Source organism: Enhydra lutris, unplaced genomic scaffold (genome assembly GCF_002288905.1).
Source record: "Enhydra lutris kenyoni isolate GAN:26980312 unplaced genomic scaffold, ASM228890v2 scaffoldscaffold42, whole genome shotgun sequence".
Lineage (NCBI taxonomy): Eukaryota > Metazoa > Chordata > Mammalia > Carnivora > Mustelidae > Enhydra > Enhydra lutris.
Window position 1 is genome coordinate 2,689,865 of NW_019154126.1, and position 19,809 is coordinate 2,709,673.

The 19,809-nt window shown below is 47.6% G+C and overlaps 1 protein-coding gene across 3 annotated transcripts in view; it reads left to right on the forward strand.

Annotated features, from left to right (window-relative positions):
* Positions 1-19,426, forward strand: part of LOC111155527 (phosphatidylinositol-5-phosphate 4-kinase type 2 alpha) — a 172,566-nt gene extending 153,140 nt beyond the window's left edge. For all 3 annotated transcript variants that reach the window (XM_022515697.1, XM_022515696.1, XM_022515695.1), the window contains 4 exons: positions 4,374-4,487; positions 13,483-13,726; positions 15,861-15,964; positions 18,481-19,426. In XM_022515697.1, coding sequence (XP_022371405.1) covers positions 4,374-4,487; positions 13,483-13,726; positions 15,861-15,964; positions 18,481-18,561 — 543 coding nt within the window. In that variant the 3' untranslated portion in view covers positions 18,562-19,426. The remainder of the gene's footprint in view (positions 1-4,373; positions 4,488-13,482; positions 13,727-15,860; positions 15,965-18,480) is intronic.
* Positions 19,427-19,809: the final 383 nt, after the last annotated feature.

The following is a 19,809-nucleotide window of genomic DNA, read 5'->3' on the forward strand; positions in this document are numbered from 1 at the left end:
TGTGGTACCGCCATTCCCCTGTCACACTCTGAGGCTCCCAGTCTCCACGAAACTGGCCAGGAGAACTTAATTCAGAGGGAATAAATAAAGACTTAACCTACTACCACTTCAGAAAGGTTGCTGACCGCTGGCTGGGAGCCAGCCTCGGAGAGTCCACAGTTAAGCGATTCTGAGCTGATGTCTTTAGCTCTGGCGGTTTCCTCCGCCCTCTGGCTGGTTTTGCATTGAACTAGAAAGGGTATGAAAGACACCCACTAAAGAACCAGACCAGTGACTTTGAGGCTTTCAAAGCTCTCCTAAGTGCAAAGAATCGAGTGTTGCAAAGCGAAGGGTAGACTCCATTGCTCCCCACAGTTACCCCCCCGGGCTGCTCTGCAGACCTCACCTTCGTGGGCTGTGTAGCTGGGAGTGTGGAAGCTCATTCGCTCACAGCCTAGAAGTTCTCTGCAGTTAAAAAAAAAAAATTGTGTTTAAATATAAACACATCTCACTATCAGAGGGATATATTGAAATCGTTCTCAAAGCTAAGCAATAAAAAAGAAAAAAGACAAACCAAGAAAGACAACGATAGAGAACAAACAGATGGTTAGCAGAGGGGAGGCGGGCGGGGATGGGGGAAACAGGTGATGGGGAGAAAGTGTACATGTACCGTGACACGCACTGAGTGATGTGTAGAACTGTCGCACCGCTCTGTTGTACGCCTGAAACTCACGTGACACTCTGTGGACTACACTGGAAATCAAAATTTTACAAAATTTTCCAAAAGCTAAGAATAAGGTTTTCTTGAGCATGAATCACTGTCAGGTGACTTTAATCTTTGTCACCTAGTTCTCAGTAGAAAAGAACAAAGTTTTGCTGTTTTTTTTTTTTAAGAGAAGATTTTGTATGCAGTCTCTCAACCTATGTTTTTAAATCCGTACAAGCCGGTGAACGCTCACGTCGACGATGGTGAGGAGGACGACGAGCAGCCCTCGCTAGTTAAGTGTGTCACACAGGTGTGGGCGGAGTTCTCAGAACAACCCCCTACCCCGCACCCCCCACCGACTGAAGCGTGAGGAAGCCCGGGTTCCCCTCTCCACGTGAGAACTGGCTTCCTAGTTGCCCTTGCCAGGCTGTGAGACCTTAGTTCAGACCTTGTAACTTGCATAATCTCTCTGAACTCAGTTTCGTGTCGGTACGAACCTAAGGGTAATAGTTAAGGTTGTTGTGGAGGATGAACGAACCGATGCACTGAAATGGATGCAGGTGAAATGCCTGTTAGCACCAGGACCTACAGCTGCTGGTGCTGGGTGGTGCCTTCCCCACTCCGTGCGTAAGACCGCAGTCTGGAAAGCTCCAGAAACCTGGCCCCGGTCCCCGGCAGGTGGGCATGGAGCCAGGATCCGGAACGGCGGGATTCACGTCTCCCACGCACTGGCGGTCCTCCCAGGCGCTCTGGCCCACCGCAGACCCCTCGGGGGTGGGTATGTGTAGACCGTGTTGGATTCCTCCAGCAGCTGTCCTGCTAAGGAGCTGCCCTTGCCTCTTGAGCCTTTCGGTAAGCCCTTTAGTCTTTTAACCAATCTGGTTGCCCTTTCTAAAACTTGATCCAATCTAAATACGTCCCTAGTGCCTGTGAAATTCACAAGTGAGCTTAGTGAGAGTGCAGGGTGCCCCGAGTTTTATGAGCTAGGATTAAGTTTTCCCTGTCACATGAGGTAATCCTGCTGGGGTGAACCCGAAGTAGCATTCATCTCCATGAATGTGCCTGGAATTACAAACACCTATCCCCTGTGTCATTTACTGCCTCGGCTCTGTTCTGACCTCCCCGGCTTCAGGTTTCCCTTGCTCACACAGAACCCCAAATCCCTCCGCCCTTCTTCTCTTACACATACGAAGTGAGCTGTGGAGTTGAGGCTGATACCTTAATCCCTATCACGGCCACCCCCCATCACCGCCACCCACACACGCTGCTGTCATCCCCCCAACACACAGTTAGATGCCAACACCCAGGGTGTCCCCTTAGAGAATCCCCTCCTCCATCTGTGTTTATGTGTGTGGATCTGGCTTCAACCCTTTCTTCTAAGGCACTTCCAGTTTTGTATTTTGGGTGGTGGTTCTCACGGCCCTCTGGATTTGTGAAACTTAAGATTCTTGTATTTCATTTGCTATGAAACTGTGTTGCGTTTATAATTGTGCTAGAAGCAGACCTGTGGGTAGAGTGCGGTTGACTCAGACATTTCACATTAATTTGCTGTCTTCACATGTCGGGTTTTTTATGTCACATTTATGACCTTTTTAAATTATTAATGACAGATTTAGGGAGTCAGTCTAGCAGGCCTCTCCATAGTTTTTGTGAAGAATGTCATTGTGTTTTTATTTCCTCAAAACTCTGACTCAGCATGAAAGTATTTGAGAGTAGATCAGTGTCCTCCAAGGATGATTACTATTTATCTGTCCATTTTGCATACTAGTGCTGCCTTGTTCTTTGTTTTTTTACCTACTTGTTCTGTTTTTCTCTCACACTAGATCACAGACCCCTTTAGAATTGTTGACTTACTGGGGCGCCTGGGTGGCTCAGTGGGTTAAGCCTCTGCCTTCGGCTCAGGTCATGATCTCAGGGTCCTGGGATCGAGCCCCGAATCGGGCTCTCTGCTAAGCAGGGAGCCTACTTCCCCTGCCCCCTCTGCCTCCCTCTCTGCCTACTTGGTGATTTTTTTCTCTCTGTCAAATAAATAAGTAAAATCTTAAAAAAAAAAAAAAAATGTTGACTTACTCATTTTTGCATTCCTATACATAATGGTCATTCAGTAACTGCTAATTGAACCAAACCTTTGGATCTCTGATCCTTGATATACCTGCTTTGTAAAGATTGTTATTTTGGCAGTAGTTTTATCAAATTAAAAATTGCAAAACTTTTGAGGCGCCTGGGTAACTTTTTTAAAAGTGTCTGCCTTCAGCTAAGATCACAATTCCAGGGTCCTAGGATTGAGCCCCACATGGCGAGTGTCTGCTCAGAGGGGAGGCTGCTTGTCCCTCTCCTTCCGCCCCTCCACCCATCCGTGTATACTCTCTCTCACTCAAATCTTTTTTAAAAAATTGTAAGACTTCAAATTTTTGCAAAGTTAAAATGAGTGGCAGCTACAAATTTGGAATCGCGTAATGTATATGCATATATGTGTGCATACGGACTGATGTGAATAGTTTACAGAGAAGAAAAAGTGAGCCGTTCAGGCATTTGAAAGATGGTTCAGTAGATCTATGCAATAGGTTTTCTGTTACTGTTCTGAACAACGAGGGGGGCCGTGTGGGGAGCAGGAAGGAGAGTATGTTGTTTCCTTGGATTATTTTTTTCTTTCATTTAGCTCACACTTACAAGAAAGCTCTTCAGACATTCATTGGTTTACTAAGTGTCTTCTGTTGGATTCCTTTCGGCTGGAAGAAATAAGCTATGATTAGCTGACAGGAGTGGGGAGGGGCTTTGATTGGTCTTGAACTCTCCCAGAATGCAGGTTGCACGAAATTAAATAGAATAAGCCACACTATTTTAAGATCATATGCCCATATTATCCTAGAGCATAAGCTAAAGGTTTTTACTGCTTGTGACCCATGTTTCAATGGTCACCCATGACTTTGTGTTGTGACGGTCATTGTAAGGACAGTGTAGTTGCCAACTTGCCCCTTCTGGTTTATTTGTAAAGGATAGAACTGCTCATCTTACTTAATATGTTTTGTGTTAGAAGAAGACATTGTCCTTTGGCATTGTCCAAATTTTCTTCTTGGCGGGGTGGTGACCAGGAAGGTTAGAAGGGGCAGATGGCCAGCCTCTGGGTGCATATTGTCCCTGACTGAGAAATTAGATATGATTATGGATGGTGCTTTTCTGAGACAAGATAACCTGTTATTTGTAACATGAAGCCAGCAAAGGCTACCCAAAAAGTGTCAGGGGCGTGGAGTTGGGTTGTACCAGTAAGAAAATTGAAGGTTCCTGACAAAGAATTCCAAGAATACAAATTCTATACTTAGAAGACTTCTTGTAAGAGAGTGGATCTAAGAAAGCCGTCGGGTTTTTATGCCCTGAGACCTATTGCAAAACTTCCTAATATGGAGTACGTGCAACCCTCCATTCCTGGTGGGACTGCTTCCAGTGGTCGTAGCTCACTGGTGCCCCCTTGCGGTATTCACGTCACCTCACATTTTGTTGCCTCGGGTGAGAAGCCTGCGGGAGGGAGGCGCACACTCCATTTCTGGGCATTCGGACTGATGTGAATAGTTTACTATGTGAATAGTTTACTATGTGAATAGTTTACAGAAACTTCACCTCTGGGGTTGGAAGGCATGTATTTCTTCGCTTTTATTCAAACTTAGTTCATTCCCTTTGTCGTTTGTTTTAGGCCAAAGAACTACCGACTTTAAAGGATAATGATTTCATTAATGAGGGCCAAAAGATTTATATCGATGACAACAACAAAAAGGTGTTCCTGGAAAAACTGAAAAAGGATGTTGAGGTAAGAGAAAATCGATGTGAAGGACAGCCCCGCTGTAGAAATGTCACCACTCTCGAGTCTCAGAAGCTTCTTCAGCCGTCCATTTAAATCTGCAGGCGAGGCCAAAATTCGTATTGTTCATTGTGAAGATCCCATCCAAACAGGTGCCTCTCCTGTGTGATCTGCTTTAGGAAAGAGTGCCCTGCTTCAGCAGCTGCTTCCTCTAGATGATGGACCCAGGAAGTCATCTGCGGGGCGTCCCCACCCTTGGGTTGCCACCATCTTGGTCGGCGGGGAGCCTGTGTGGTCACAGCCGGCTCACACAGACTGCTCACAGCAACCAGAGGGAGGGTGACGCTGAGCGATGACATTCTGTCACACGGTAGAGCATTTCAAAAACAAATGCTTAGTAACTGTTTGAATTTGGGGTTTTCTTCATCTAAACCACATCTCGGTGTTAGTAAACACAGCCCCGGTCCCTGGTGCTTTAACATTTCCACCAGCTTCTGTGGAAGTGATGTCATTAGGCCCACCAGGCCTCACACGTGGTGGGGACAGCGCCAAGGCTGTTTGCGACACTAGCAGCACGGGGGATGGTTGTGACACACAAAATACTGTGTGAACATGGGCTTTTCGTCTCTCGTGAGGGAGGTTTTCTTAACTGTGTTTTTGTTTAAGAATTAAAAATTTACTCTTCCCTACCCTTTTGTTGATTTTAAAGGCATCACAGCTCTCTTGTGGGACTTCCTTTTATGATTCCTTTAGAAATTAATTCGGGGGGGGGGATTTTCTTGAGATCCATTAGGTTAACAAGAGTGTGCTAAGGGAATTTTAATGTAGACAGTTAATGAACATAGTTTTGCTGAGCTGTTACTTCCTTCATATGTATGTGTGGGTGTGGTACACTTTTTTTTAATTTTTATTTTTTTACTTTGAAATACAGTGCCCCCCCCCCTCCACCAACACCAGTATAGCTCTTCTACTCAGAGGCTTTAGTGGAAAGTTTTCTTCTTCGTGTCGTTAAATAAAAATAATTAAAATGGCTCGAACCAACGATTGAGTGTCTTACACTCGACTGTATCCCCCGTGAGGGCAGAGCAGTTTTACAATTGCGTTTTTCCCTGTTCTGACGTCTCTTTCATTGTAAGACACCCAGACTGAGTGAGTGAGTTCATAATTATTTTTATATCGTGGGTTATTTTCATTAAAAAATGTTTACTTTTTTTTCAACCTAGCTGGTATATATGTATTTCCAGGAGAACCTAAGTAGTGTTTATTTGTGAAGGATGCAATGTCTACTTGAAAAGAAAAGTAGAAAAAAGTGTTCGCTTTTATCATGTAACATTTTTTCCTCCAGTTTTTCAGCAACAAGCATTTTTTTCCCATGTTGCCAGTGATTATTGTTACCGTATGTATTAGTTAAACATTAGTTAGACACTTCCCATATTTTGGTGTCAACTTGATCTAACTGGTAACTAGGTACTCTAGGTAGACCTGCTCACTTTCGGGTTTTTATTCCTCAATCAGCAATTCCTTGATCTTGAGAATAATACCATTTGAGCAATTATGGTAAATATCCTTTAGGGTTATGTCCGATCTGCCAAAAAAAATAAATTTTTGTTTCCATCCTTTTTTCTCTTGGCTGCGTATCACTGGGCTCAGACTCCGATACAATGTAACTGAAGCGGTTCCAGTTTACAGCTGAATTACATAAGGATCCTCTTAGCCCTTTTGTTGTCTCTAATAATGTCGTTGATTAGAGGATTTGGATAGTTTAATCCCATGCAGGGCTCTCGCACTTAGCTGTTTTGTTGAAATAGGAGCAGGGCATAAAGCATTCTTTCATTAAAAAAAAATTCTCAATGGCTGATACAAGTATCTTTAGTTCTGAAATTCATGCAGAAGCATCATTAAATTTTTAAGCAGGTAATTATGGTGAAGTGGCTTGACATCTGATCTTGATAAATGAGACTAGAATTTCATCTGGTTTTGTTTTTTCATTAACACTGTGCTTTCTAATGTAGCTGACTGGCCTGTTCATTTGAGTCCAGTGTTTTGGTTCAGGGTGGGGGTGGGGACGACTCTTTGTTTTTTACTTAATGCTTAAGGTAGAAGATGAGTTTATTATAGCTCAAGCAGCAATCTGTTTTTATAGCAAAAAGAGAGGAATTGTCATGAGAATCTAGCTGCTTTTTTTTTCCTGCACCTGAAATCCTGCTCTGTTCATATACCTTGAAAATATTTTAATTCAGAGAACTTTGCACATAACTATGTATGAGGAAGCCCTTTTCTCCAAAAGACCGTGCTATATGGAGAGCGAAAATGGCTTTGGCCTTCTGGTCTGCTTGTTGTCAGCTCCCATCATGATGCTGGATGGTGGAAAGCTGGCACCCATCTCCTCTCACTGGCTCACGCTGGGAGCCCAGTGGTGTTGGGGAGCCCCTGCCACAGGGCATCTCAGCTGTCATGTTTGTGGGCCCACAACCTTGGAAATGGGTGGGAGGCTAGGGACAGGGGTAGTGGGCCGCCGACATTGACGGAGCCACTGGTAGAGCCTAAAGCCCTTCCCAGGCATTCAGTCTCTCTGTCATTCATAACTGCCCCTGAGGATGAGTGCTGACATTGCCCCAGTCTATGGATGAGAAAACTGGATGAGCCCAGAGACTTTGGGTAATTTGCTCAAAGACACACAGGTGCTAAATTCAGCCTGGGGTCGGAGGCTGTCAGAGGCCACACTCCTGAACTGCTCTGCTGTGAGGCGCAAATTAAAAATGTTTGTGAGAACACAGTTAAGACTTTGTTTCCCGATGAACGCCCCAAAGGAGGATCATTATAACTTTTAACAAGTGATACATGATAACTGTGAGATAGGGCTGGTTGGAATTTTAATCTGCGTTGAGATGTGTTAGGAGGTGGTAATTCGGTAGAACAAATGTGTTAATAAAGTTAGCAAATAAAGTGAATTTAAATGTTGTGAAGGAGAGTTTATTAATGGCTCTCTTACCACATAGTTTTCCAGAAGGGTTTGTGACAGGGCTCATGAAAGGTTTTGAAGATTCTAGCTCAAAGATTTGGCATAAAGAGGAATTAATTATGAAGGAATCAGATTAGGTGGGATATTCTCAGGGAAAAAAGGAAGCCGACCAAAGGTCTGGCAGATAATTATTAAAAGTTGGAAAGTGGGAAAGGCGAGGGACCTAAAGATTATAAAGATTTAAAAATTGTCATGCTTTGAAATCTTATGTACTTAAAAAAAAATCAATAAATTTGAGTCAGAAGCTTAATGGATGAGCAGAAAACAAAGCAAGTGTGTATTAAGTTCCTTAATGTCAGCTGGAGGCCAACCCCAGCAGTGTAGCCCTTAACCCCTTCCCTCCTTTCCTTCCCCTCAACGTGGAGTCTTACAGGCCACGGTGATACCCAGCAGGAATTTTCTCTAATAAGAATCTCAGGTTTATTGCCACATTTCATTCCCTTCTACTTCAGAAGAGATTTAAAATTGTTTGTGAAGATAAGAACTAGTAAATCTCTGGGCTTTTCCACAGTTTCTCCTCTTGGCCCACCTCACTGAACCCGTCTCCATGTTTAAAGTGCATATTTGATGGAAAAGTCCTTCTACCGTAATAACAACCCGCGCGATCGTGTCACAGCCTCCATGGTTACCTGCGAGGCACTGTTTTCATTGCCTGAGCTATGTTCTCTATGTCCTCTCCACCCTCCCCCTGACATTAGTGGTATTATCCCATTTTATAGTTAGAATAACTGAGGCTCAAGAGAGGTGAACTCATTGTCAAGGCGCAAAGCTAGTAAAGCGAGAGATTTAATCTCCCGTCTGACTCCCAAATTTAGACTCTTTTTATTTTAAAGATTTTCTGGTACTTTAATTAAAGAATAAAGGGGTCAGCCTTATCAGCAAAACCTATTGCTGTTCCCCACTCTGCTGTCCTTGGTCTCCCATTTCCCTCTCAGTGTCCTGGATCGGAACACTTACGTAATACCCACTTGGGACTGTGGTCCTTGATCTTGGCTGTGTCAAAGCAGCTTCCCATCTAGAGACACATTTGACACATCACCAGTGGTTTTGCTTGAGGTTTTAGATGCAGAGCTGCCTGACTGGGAAGGAGCCCGGGCCATGGTCTGACTGCGGAGCTCAGGCCAGGAAGGGGCCTGGCATTGTGAGCAGCAGCCATGTGAGAGGGACACTGGAGCCTGGAGACCTTCCCCAAACTGAGGAGGCGGGCCAGCCCTGTCATTCCCGCCGGGCTGACCTTTGCAAATTCATCACGGGCAGCCCTCTTCCTTTTGTAATAAAGCCCACTTAAGTTTTTTTTTTTTAAAGATTTTATTTATTTATTTGACAGAGATCACAAGTAGGCAGAGAGGCAGGCAGAGAGAGAGAAAGGAGGAAGCAGGCTCCCCGCTGAGCAGAGAGCCCGATGCGGGGCTCGATCCCAGGACCCTGGGATCATGACCTGAGCTGAAGGCAGAAGCTTTAACCGACTGAGCCATCCAGGCCCACCCCCCCACTTGAGTTTTTGAAAGCCAGCCACGTGAAGGTGGAACAGTGAACCCCCCTGTTAAGGGGATACTCGTTCCCTCAGCGCGTAGACACAGGATAAATGGTCTCATTGTACTCCTGGTGGCTGCTGCCTCTTATGTCTCGGGCCAAGGTTTTTGTGTTGCTTTGTGCTATGTTTTTACCTGGCTGGGGTGATTATTTCTTTGAGAAGGGGGTTAGGGAGAATCGTGTGAGGTAAGCAGCAGGCATCTCATTCATTTGTTCAGTAAATATCAAGACTGACCATCACTTCCTGGCAGACGGGAGCGCGGTGAGGGCAGAACAGCCATAGCTCCTATCCTCATGGAGCTGCCATGTTTGGGGAAGAGAGAACTCGACTCATATAATCTAACTAGATAAATGAGCAGCTGAGCCAAGCATCATTAAGGAAAAGTGTGCTGGTCCATCCAACATGCCTGCGCTTTGGGATGTGGCCTAGGCAGGAACCAGGAAAGGCTTCCCATAAGCAAGTGTCTCTTCAGCTGAGATCTGAAGTCAGGTGGCAGGTAACTGGGTGCGGTAAGAGGGCCAGAAGGTGGGCCAGAACAGAGTTCAAGGTGGCCCAGGAGGTAATGGAACCAAACTATCCTGGCCCACTGGGCCATGTTAGAGTTTGCTTCTGCCCAGCAGGACATGGGATACCATGAAGGCCTTAGCAGGGGCTAGGCAAGATCAAACTTGCATTTGGAAAAGATCTTCCCTTCCCAGAGGACTGGGGGTCAGTTTGCACAGCCTCGATCTTTACCACTTCCCAGGGAGCTTCCAAGGGCCTGGAAAGAGCAGGGATGGAGAAACAGGGCCTTTGCCTGGCCACAGGTCAAGGGGAGCAGGTCCTGGCCCGGCCAAGCCCCCACCCACCCTGCACCCACACGCGCATGCACACACACGCACATGTGGACTCTGCAGAGAGATGCTGTCACCTGGTAATCAGTGTCTGCAGCTGTGTGTGCCCAGACCTCTAGAGGGTGTCCGGGATGGGCAGAGGGGGCAGGCCAGATAGACTCTAGAGAGAGGTGTCAGGGCAGGCGCTGTGCTAGGTGTGGGAGAGGGCCATGTGGGGGGCAGAGGAGGCCCTGACCCTGTTCTCTAGGAGCTCAGAGGCTGAGCTCAGCCCCAGGCACAGCTGTCTGGGACCCACGGCCACCAGTGAACAACCTGCCTGTCCTGTCTGCTGGGGGGCAGAGGGTATGACTGGGGATTTCTGATGCAGTGTTTCCCAAATGTGTTGTTCCCAAATCAGTAGGCCCATGGGGCATTCTGAAGGGGCGAGAAGAGCAGGCTTCATGTTGAAATCAGCGTGGGGCCTGCTGCTGGTGCGCACCCCATCTCAGAGACTCACAGTCCTTAGTAACTTTGGGAGGCCCTCCTCCTCAGAAACCATTGGATTTGATTGACTCATTTTTTTCCCCAACTAGTGTTGCAAAGAACAGGGCTTGGGAGAAGCTGCCTTAATGCAGTTCCCAGGAACAGCCTAATGCGGCATGAGGGACAGGAGCTTCGGACGTAGGATCCTGAATTCACTCCGCCTTAGCTCTGAGTCCACGCGCAAGCTCTTTTCATCTTTCCGAGCCCGTTTGCCATCTTGCACGGGGATCGGAACGTCTGTCTCAGGCTAGGCTCACGGTCTCCCCACCCCGCCGGGCCTGGCTCTCTTCCACCTCCACACGCTTGTGGGGAGCGGACCAGGCACCCAGGGTCCGGCTGCGTGGCTGGGAGGCTGGCTCCGCGTGGGGAAAAGATTCAAGCTTTATGAATACAATGCCACAACTTTATGGTATTATTACTGCCTCAAGACGGGGAAGGCTGCCCACACAGAGGAGCTCCCGGCCAGATGCACCGTGACTCCCGGCAGCGGCAGGACGAGCAGTCTCTGGCCACTGGCTGAGGGAGGTGGAAAGTTGTTCTGTAAGGACTTGAAAAGGGGAGTGTGGGAAAGCCCGTGGGAGGAACAAGAGCTTCCTCTGTCTCTGGGGCTCAGCAAACTGATCGAAGGCATGAGAACCAGCACTCCGTTTTATTTGTTGTTGGCTTTTTTCTTTTTTTTTACTAGATTAAGTAACATCTTTATTTCTTTACCCAGCTTTATTGAGGTAGAATTGACCACAGGATTATAGGATATTTCATGCATACGTGGTGGTGACTGATGTGTGTGTATCCCCGGGAAAGGATTTCCCCATCAAGTTATGAACAGAGCCATCACCTCGCGTGGTGACCTTTGTTCTTTGGGTGAGAACATTCCAGTTCTGCTCTCTTGGCAGATGCCAGTGATACAGCACAGCGTTACCGCCTATGGTCAGCACGTTCTGCGTCAGATCCTCAGACTTTACTCCTCTGAGAGCTGGAGCTTTGTACCCTTTCACCAGCTCTCCCTATGTCTTCCACCCCCTTCAGCCCTCAGCAGCCACGTTTCCGCTGTTTCTAGGAGTTAAATCTCACACACACACATGTACGTGATATCACACAGTATTTGTCTCTCCCTGTCTGACTTTTTTCACTTAGCATAATGCCCCCAGGTTCATCCATGTTGTCGCAAATGACAGAATTTCTTTCTTTCTTGAGGCCAGACAACATCCCACTGTATACGTACGGATCACATTATTCTCGATCCGGTCGCCCACTGACAGACACCGAGCTTGTTTCCCTACCTCGGCTGTTATGAATGATGCTGCCGTGAACACGGGCGTACGGAGATCTCTCCGAGATAATGATGTTGTTTCCTTTGGATCTGTACCCAGCACTGGGGTTGCTGGATCTCTCGGTAGTTGTTTTTAATTCCTTGAGGAATTTTCGTACTGTTTTCCACAGCGGCTGCACCAGTTTGCATTCCCACCAAGAGGGCACAAGGTTCTCATTTCTCCACATCCTCGCCAACGCTGGTTCTCTCGACTTTTTGATACTCGCTCTCCTGACAAGGGTGAGGTGACTGTTCATTGGGGTTTTGATCTGCCTTTTCTCTGATAACAAGTGATATGGGGCCTCTCTGTACCTGTTGGCCATTCGGACTCTTTTTTGCCAAAGGGTTTGCATGTATCAATTTTTAAGTTTTAGGTCTCTCCGACCTCACCTATCTAAACAAAGAGTTGTGTGATTTTCTTTTTCCCCCTGAGCTTAAATGAGGAAGAGTCAGCCTGGCCGGAGGGGACTCATGGTGCGAAGACAAGGAAATGGGAGCTGGGCAAGAGGAGAGCAGGCAGGCGGCGGCCTGGGCTGCCGAGGAGCGGAAGGCATCAGGGACAGCGGGGGCAGCTCCTCTCCTTGTCCTAAGGGAGCGTGGCCTTCTCTCCAGCTCGGAGAACAGGCCGCTTCCCAACAGGCTCGGGACGGGAAGTGGCTCTGCGGGTCTCCACAAATTGATCTCCTTTCATTTCCAGCCAGAACTTCAGACCTGTAATTTCACACGCTTGCCCTTTGCGTAAGGAAGTTCATTTCCTAAGTTCTAGCTGAGTCGCCCGAGGCCCACCGGCTGCTCCGCATCACCGAGCGGGGGTGGCACCGAGGCCCCAAGGGTTGGGGTCATGCATCGTTGTCTTGGGCCACAGCCGGCTGGGGGACTGGGGGGCTGCCGGCGTCTTAGCCAGCAGACGGGCCGCCACGCTCTGCCCTCAGTAGGCCTGGCCACGTCTGAGCGAGCGGTTAGAACGGTGTGCTTCAGACCACGCGTCCGGGGACGTCTACTTAGAAGAAAAATCATGACCTGAAAAGGCAAACGAGAACTTGGCAGGCAGGAGTAAGCTGCCCGACGGGGCTAAGTCCTGCCCCACATTAGTCTCCCCACGGCTGGACCAGGGGAAGGAGGGAGAAGAGGCCTCCTGGGCCGGTGCTGCTGCGTGGGAAGGGAGCCCCGTCCGGCTTCTCCGGTCCCCCCGCTCCCGCCATAAGGAAATCCGAGCAGGACAGAAGGACCGCGTTAGTCACCAGAGCACTGACACGGGCATTTGCTGGCTGATTGGGACATTTGGGCTTTTACTTCTTTGTGACAGACAGCATAATAATCTGCTCTCAGCCCAGTGTGCTGAATTTCAAAGTGCTTTCACAAGAGACTCTGCTGGAAGCTACTTGGGAGGTCCCTGGTTTTTCCCATCAGCCAGTCTTAATTGTCGGGAGAACGGCTCTCTTCCCTCCTTCTTGCCAGTCATGCGCTCTGCTCTTTGGGGTAATCCAACCTCCACGTGATCAGTGCATGCCTCCCGGCATCCAGCTTCGCGTTTCAGGGAAAATAATGCCAGGGCTGAGCCAGCCCCAAGTGTGGGGCTACGTTTTTGGCCAGAGAAGCTGCCTGGGACTGTGAGAGCATCATAGAGGCTCCTGGCTGAGCCGCCTCTTAGGGAGACCCTCGCCTCATATCTGCTGCCCCTTCCCTCCCAGTGTCCCCCCACAGGCATTTTCCTGGGCCCGTTTGCTTCAGATCTGGGGGTTCGTTTAAGGCATGACTGACCCTGTTGCCTCCCCTGCCCCCAGTTTCTTGCCCAGTTAAAACTCATGGACTATAGCCTCCTGGTGGGAATCCACGACGTGGAGAGAGCCGAACAGGAAGAGGTGGAGTGTGAAGAGAATGAAGGGGAAGAGGAGGGGGAGAGCGATGGCGCCCACCCCGTCGGGACCCCGCCGGACAGTCCTGGAAATACGCTGAACAGCTCACCGCCCTTGGCTCCAGGGGAGTTTGACCCGAACATTGATGTTTATGGAATTAAATGCCATGAAAGTAAGCTGAGTTATTACCAACTCTTTTTATCTATGAAATGGTTTGATTTTTGCATTGTTTCCTACCAGTAATTGTAATCCCCGTTAAAAGTAGGCTGCCCTCCAAGACTTACTCCCCAGAGCCCCAGGAATCGATTCAGGGACGGGAGTATGTTAAGAGGATCTGTAATCTCTGGTTTTGAAACCTACTATGAAAAGGCCCTTGAATTTTTTGATGTTAAGGGAATACAGCGAAGCCACCAACTAGTTTATATACACAACACACATGTGCACGCACTTCTGTAAATGTAGGGGACACGTAGAAGAAATGTTTGTAAATGTTTTCTTAGCTCTTACATGGCTCTGAAAGAGTGTTGGGAATCCCTCCCCCGCCAGGTACAGATAGGGTCTGAACCTCGCTCGGCCACCCTGTAACGGCGGGTGTCTCATCCCTACCAGCCCTTTCCCTTTCACGAGCGCTGCTGGCCCAGGGTGTGGGATGAGAATGTCTGGTTTGCTGTTGTCCATCCTCTGCTGAGCGGACACTCCGTCACTCCATCCCACCCCGGCCCCATTAAAGGGTCGGTGGCTCTCTTCTCCAGCGTGAGCGCAGTCTTAATCCTCAAAATCTGTATGACTGGGTATTTGAAGGAATATTACTTTCTACTTTAGCTACTTATGCATGAGAAAATCAAAATAATTTAGAGAGATGATAAATGCCAGCCTCTTATTTTTTGAGTAATAAAAATGGTTCATCATTGTTTAAACACAGCTCAGACTCACTTGGCTGATATGCCCCATGAGATTTTTTTTATTTTGCTCACCAAAATTCTCACCACAGATAATTAGATATAGTCAAATGTACTTCTCTTATTGTTTACAATTAAAACAGCATTATACTGGTGGAAATACGCAGGAAGACTGATTGGATATATGCCTTTATCCAGTTCTGATGCTGGACTCAATCAGAATTACAAACAGGCATGCCTCAAAGATACCCTGGGTTCTAGACCACAGTAAAGCAAGTCGAATGAATGTGCTGGTTTCCCAGTGTGTATAAAAGTTGTGTCTACCCTAGCCTATAGTCTATTTGTACAATAGCACTCTGTCCGGAAAAAAAACCAGACACATCTTATTTTAAAAATACTTTATTAGCTTTGCGCAGTGGCAGTATCGTAGCCAATGAGGTTTATCCGAGGCGCGATTATTGCTAATTGAAAAATACTTTATTGCTAAAATATACTAGCCATCATCTGAGCTTTCAGTGAGTTTTAATCACTGATCAAACATCACAATAAAAATATAATAATGAAAAAGTTTAAAATATTGCTAGGATTACCAGAATGTGACCGAGACAGCAAGTGAGCAAATGCTGTTGGAAAGCTCCATGCAGCGTTGCGGGAAGATGCAGGCTCTGCGAAGCGCATTACAGCCGTACTGGTAGAAAAGGATTAAGGAGCAAAATTACCTCTACTGTATTTTTAAAGTAGCATTTTTCTTTACACCAAGGCAATACATAATGATTAAGGAAAATGCAGATTAACAAAAAAAGGAAAACAGTCTTGCCCTTGGACCTCTACTGGTGATATTCTGGGGTTATACTTTTTTTTTTTTTTTTTTACTTTTTAAATTGAGAGAGAATTGGGGACAGAAAAAAAAAAAGCTATTTAACAGGGATATGCAGGAGTTACATGGATTTTTTTTCAAATTACGATTTTTTTTAGCACTTATTTTTGTTTTGTACTTGAGGAGAGCTGACACACCATGTTAGGTTAGTTCCAGATGTCCGGCATAGGGATGGGACCAGTCTGTCGGTGACGCGGTGCTCACCACAGGGGTGGCTGCCGTCTGTCCCCTCACAACACCGTTAGCCTCTCACTGCCTGTATTCCTTGTGCTGTGCCTTGGTACGCACTCTGGAACTGGAAGCCTGTGTCCCTCAACCCCACTCCCCCATTTTGCCCCTCTCCCCACACCATTAAACCAGAGGAGGGAGTAAAAAGTAAGTTGTCGTTTTCCAGAATGTGTTTGAGCTGCAGTGTACCCGGCCTTTGTGGTCAGACCCCTCTGGTCCCCGTCCCGGATTCCTCCCCCTCCGGCGGTGCTCTTTTAGGCCACGTCACTGGTCCCACAATCGTTGCTCTCATCCCTTTACAGACTCGCCCAGGAAAGAGGTGTACTTTATGGCAATTATTGACATTTTGACTCATTATGATGCAAAAAAGAAAGCTGCCCACGCCGCCAAAACTGTTAAGCATGGGGTAAGTACCTCCACCGGGTTTCCCTCTCTGCTCCCGGGCCCCCGCTGCTGTCTGCGGTGCGGGGACCGGCCCCGCTCCTCGCCGCCAAGCTGGCCAGAGTCCCTCGGGGGTTCTTGTTCGTTTGGGGGGTCGAGTTCAGAGTGTGAGACTGAGAGGCAGCAAATGCCAACAGGCTCACACCAGCTCTCCCCACACCCTGGGCAAGTCACTTAAACTCAGCGGCTTGTCCTTTTACGCACGGGATAGTCACAGACTCGTGCATCTCTGGAATGTTGTACAGAGGCGTTTTTGTTGGGAAAATGCTTCAAAAATGACAGTGAAGACAGCTAAGTGTTTTCACATGAGTCCTCAAAACCGACCTGTTGAGACTGTTCTGACGCACTAATCTGTGCTTCAGACACTTCCCGAACATGCAGGATTATCTTCCGTTTTGTACAGTGAACTGTATTTTCTCTATCTTTTGGGTGCAAGATCCAAGTTTAATAACATGAATTCTTCACCTTCATTGTGCTTGTTCTAAATTACCACTATCCTGTGCATATGGGGACTTGCTGAATTCCCTGTGACGAGCCCGTGATGGCTGGTTGTGTAGCCTGCTCAGGGTCACAGCACTAGAAAGTGGTAGAAATGGGACTGCTCCCCAGAACCTAGCCAGCCCCCTGCTCTCTGGTAGTCCCATCCCCTGCCCTACCAGCAAAAGCCCCCTCCCTGGTTGAACTTCACATGTTGTGACCATCCATTATGCTCCTATTGTAGAGATTTGTTTTGGCTTTCCAGGCATTGCTAAAAAAGCCAGAGACCCCCAGCCCATAGCAATGAACTTGGGCCCTGGCCTGTTCACACAAGGAGAGGTGCCTGCCTATAGTGTGTACAGCCAGCCGAGAGGCACGAGAACATCAGCCTCGATTAAAAAGGCTCTTTTTCTGTATTTTAAAATCAAACAGGTTGTCCTCCCAGCAAGGGAGCCAGTCTACAAACATATCCTCTTTGCCAAAGAAACATTTTAGTTACATCACCAGCAACTACGTATGGTGTTCCTGCGGTGCGCAAAGCCGGGCTGAAGACCTCACCCAGCCCACTGCTGGAGTCCAGGGCCTGTATCGGTACCTGGGGGCTCTCACCTGGCAGCTGGCATCCTTCGGAGTAGCGTTTGTGAAATACGTGCATGCCTGAGGCACCGTCCCCCTTCTCTGGTTCTGAGTCCGGTGCAGGAGGCTGGGGGAGGTCTGGAAAAGGCTCTGTAGTCATTCTGATACTCACCGCTGGCCGAGAACCACGGGTCTACTGCAGAGATCAACTGGGTCAGAAACCCTATAATCCATATTTTAGCCTTCCCAGTTGTGTAACCTTGAGAAAACACTTCAGAGCTTAAGGGCCCCAACTAATAAAGGAGTCCTAACCCCTTGCTGATGGGGTTTAGTGGAGGACAGCCGAGGTGAGCAGGTGCTCTGCGTCTGAGCCCACCTCTCCCCACACGTGCTGCAGTATCACACACCCTGGGGAACTCGAAATCGATCGGAGCAAGCATGGCTCCATTCTAATCTCTTCTACGAGACCCCGGCTCAGCTCCACAATACTCCACGGACTGAGCACAAGTTTGCAGGAGCAAGACCCTACTCTTAGCAAAGGAATGTGTCGAGCTGCTTCTGGAAACTCTTCTCTGCCTTCAAGGCCTGGGCTCCTCCGTGGAGATCCCCGTGGCCCAGGCCAGGCTGGGAAATTACAGGTTCCCCAGGGAGTATGGGTGTCTAAAAATAGCCCATGGTGACTTCATAAAACTGGTCTTGCCCTCTGCGGCTCAGGAAACTGGCCAGTAACTACATACCTCAGGTCTGGCCGCCAGGGCTGCCTCCCGGAATGGGAACTCCCCGCTGAGCCTCCGCGAGGGGCCCCGCTTCCTTGCTCCAGGCAGGTCTCTGTGAAGGGGAACAATGGCAGTCCTGTGCCCCGCGCTGAGGGAGCTGCCCGGCCCTGCGGGGGGAGATGCCATCCGCAGCCTGTGGTCTTACCTGGCTGGGGGGCAGCTGATCCAGACCCGGCTGCTGTGGCTGTCACCCCTCTTGTGAGTGCTCCGCCTCTTACCTGAGTCCTGAAAAAGAAACCTGATCCTCTGTCCTTGTCTGTTCACTTTAGCTGAATGTTGCTGTTGGCATCACTCTCAAGGGATCTCCAATCTGCTCTCCTGAAAAACAGCAATATTGTTCGTGTGGCTTCTGAGCGTAGGCCGCACAGTCCACCGCGTGACAGGCACATCCCAAACATGGCTAGTTTGATTTTTTTTAAGTTGCTGAAGTCAGTGTGATAACAGCATCTGTTGTTACTGACTCTTCGCCTCATTTTCACACAGATTTCTAAGAACCTTGATTGTTTGGACACAATATGCAAGATATTTTATGTTTTAAGAACAGAGGCAGAGATTGGAAAATTACTAGCTTTGTGTTTAGCTGCAATTGGAAATTGCTATAGAGACTTAGTAGTAATTATATTGCTAATTCTTCTCTTTTAAAACTGCCCAGGCTGGTGCAGAGATCTCGACCGTGAACCCAGAACAGTATTCAAAGCGCTTTTTGGACTTTATTGGCCACATCTTGACGTAACCTCCCACATGGCCTTGGACGGACATGAGCACGGGAAGGACAGAGGTGGCTTCGGCGTAGGAAAAACGAAAACCAAACTCAGCGAAGCACACCTCCTCGTTTACATCTTCAGGCCAAGATGACTGATTTGGAGGCTACTCGCTTTAACAGCTACCTGATATTTCCCAGCATCGTTCTAGCTATTTCTGACACGTGTGCGTGCGTGCGTGTGTGTCTGCGCGCGTGTACGCGTGTATCTTAAAAATTAATTAATTAATTAATTAATGAAAACCGGTCAGCTTCAGTCAGAGTGCATTTGGGCAACAACCTTCTGATTCCAGCTGTGGATGGATGGATGGACGGGTGAGCACACGCGGGGGGAGGGGGCAAAGGCAAGGCATGTCAGACCGACCATGTTGGCGTCACGCGATAAACTGTGGATCAGTTTATTTTTTGGAATTGAAAGATGTGACAGTATTCATAATAATAACGAAGATAATAATAATGATGATAATAATGATGGTGATTAAAAGAAAAAAACTTACTGCGAATGTTACATTTCTACCACGCACGCTGACACTCCTTTATAGTTGTCCGCCAAGCCCCTGGCGCTGGCCGGGGGAGCACAAGCATCGCCAGCGCGCCCGGGCTCAGGGTTCTGCCTCCACAGTGTCGGGACTCCCGGTGTCCGGGGACAAAGGCCCCTCCTCCAGCAAGAAGCTGATGCCCCTAGTGACTCTTGTCTGTACATTTTCACCTCAGTAAGTATGTCCAGGAAAACTGCTTACTTCTCTTTTCTTGCCTGGAGCTTCTTCACTGTTACACTCTTATGTTGCAATATAGGAATTAATGCTACAAAATAAAAATAAAGCTTACCTGAAAATTGCATAGTTTTGGGCAATGGTATCTACATCTCCTACTGTGGGAAGGTGAGCAAAGCATTAGAACTCTGAATTTTCCTGTTAACAATGGCAAATATGGATTCTAAGATGTTTGTTTCACCATTGATTAAACAGTGGTATTTTGTTATGAATTATCCCTTTAACTGAAACCCTCAATTTTACTGTTTACATTATTAGGAAAACAGGGATATTTTTGAATCTAAAAATTTAATGTACAGCATGTGATTTCTGAAGTTTACATGTAAAGTCATTTTACAGTGTAGGTGAAATAATGTTTGTCCTATTTTGAAATGTATCCTGCAGTCATGTTTTTGGGTGAATGTTTTATTCAAAGTACATGGTAGGCAGTCTTATACAATAAAAGGAA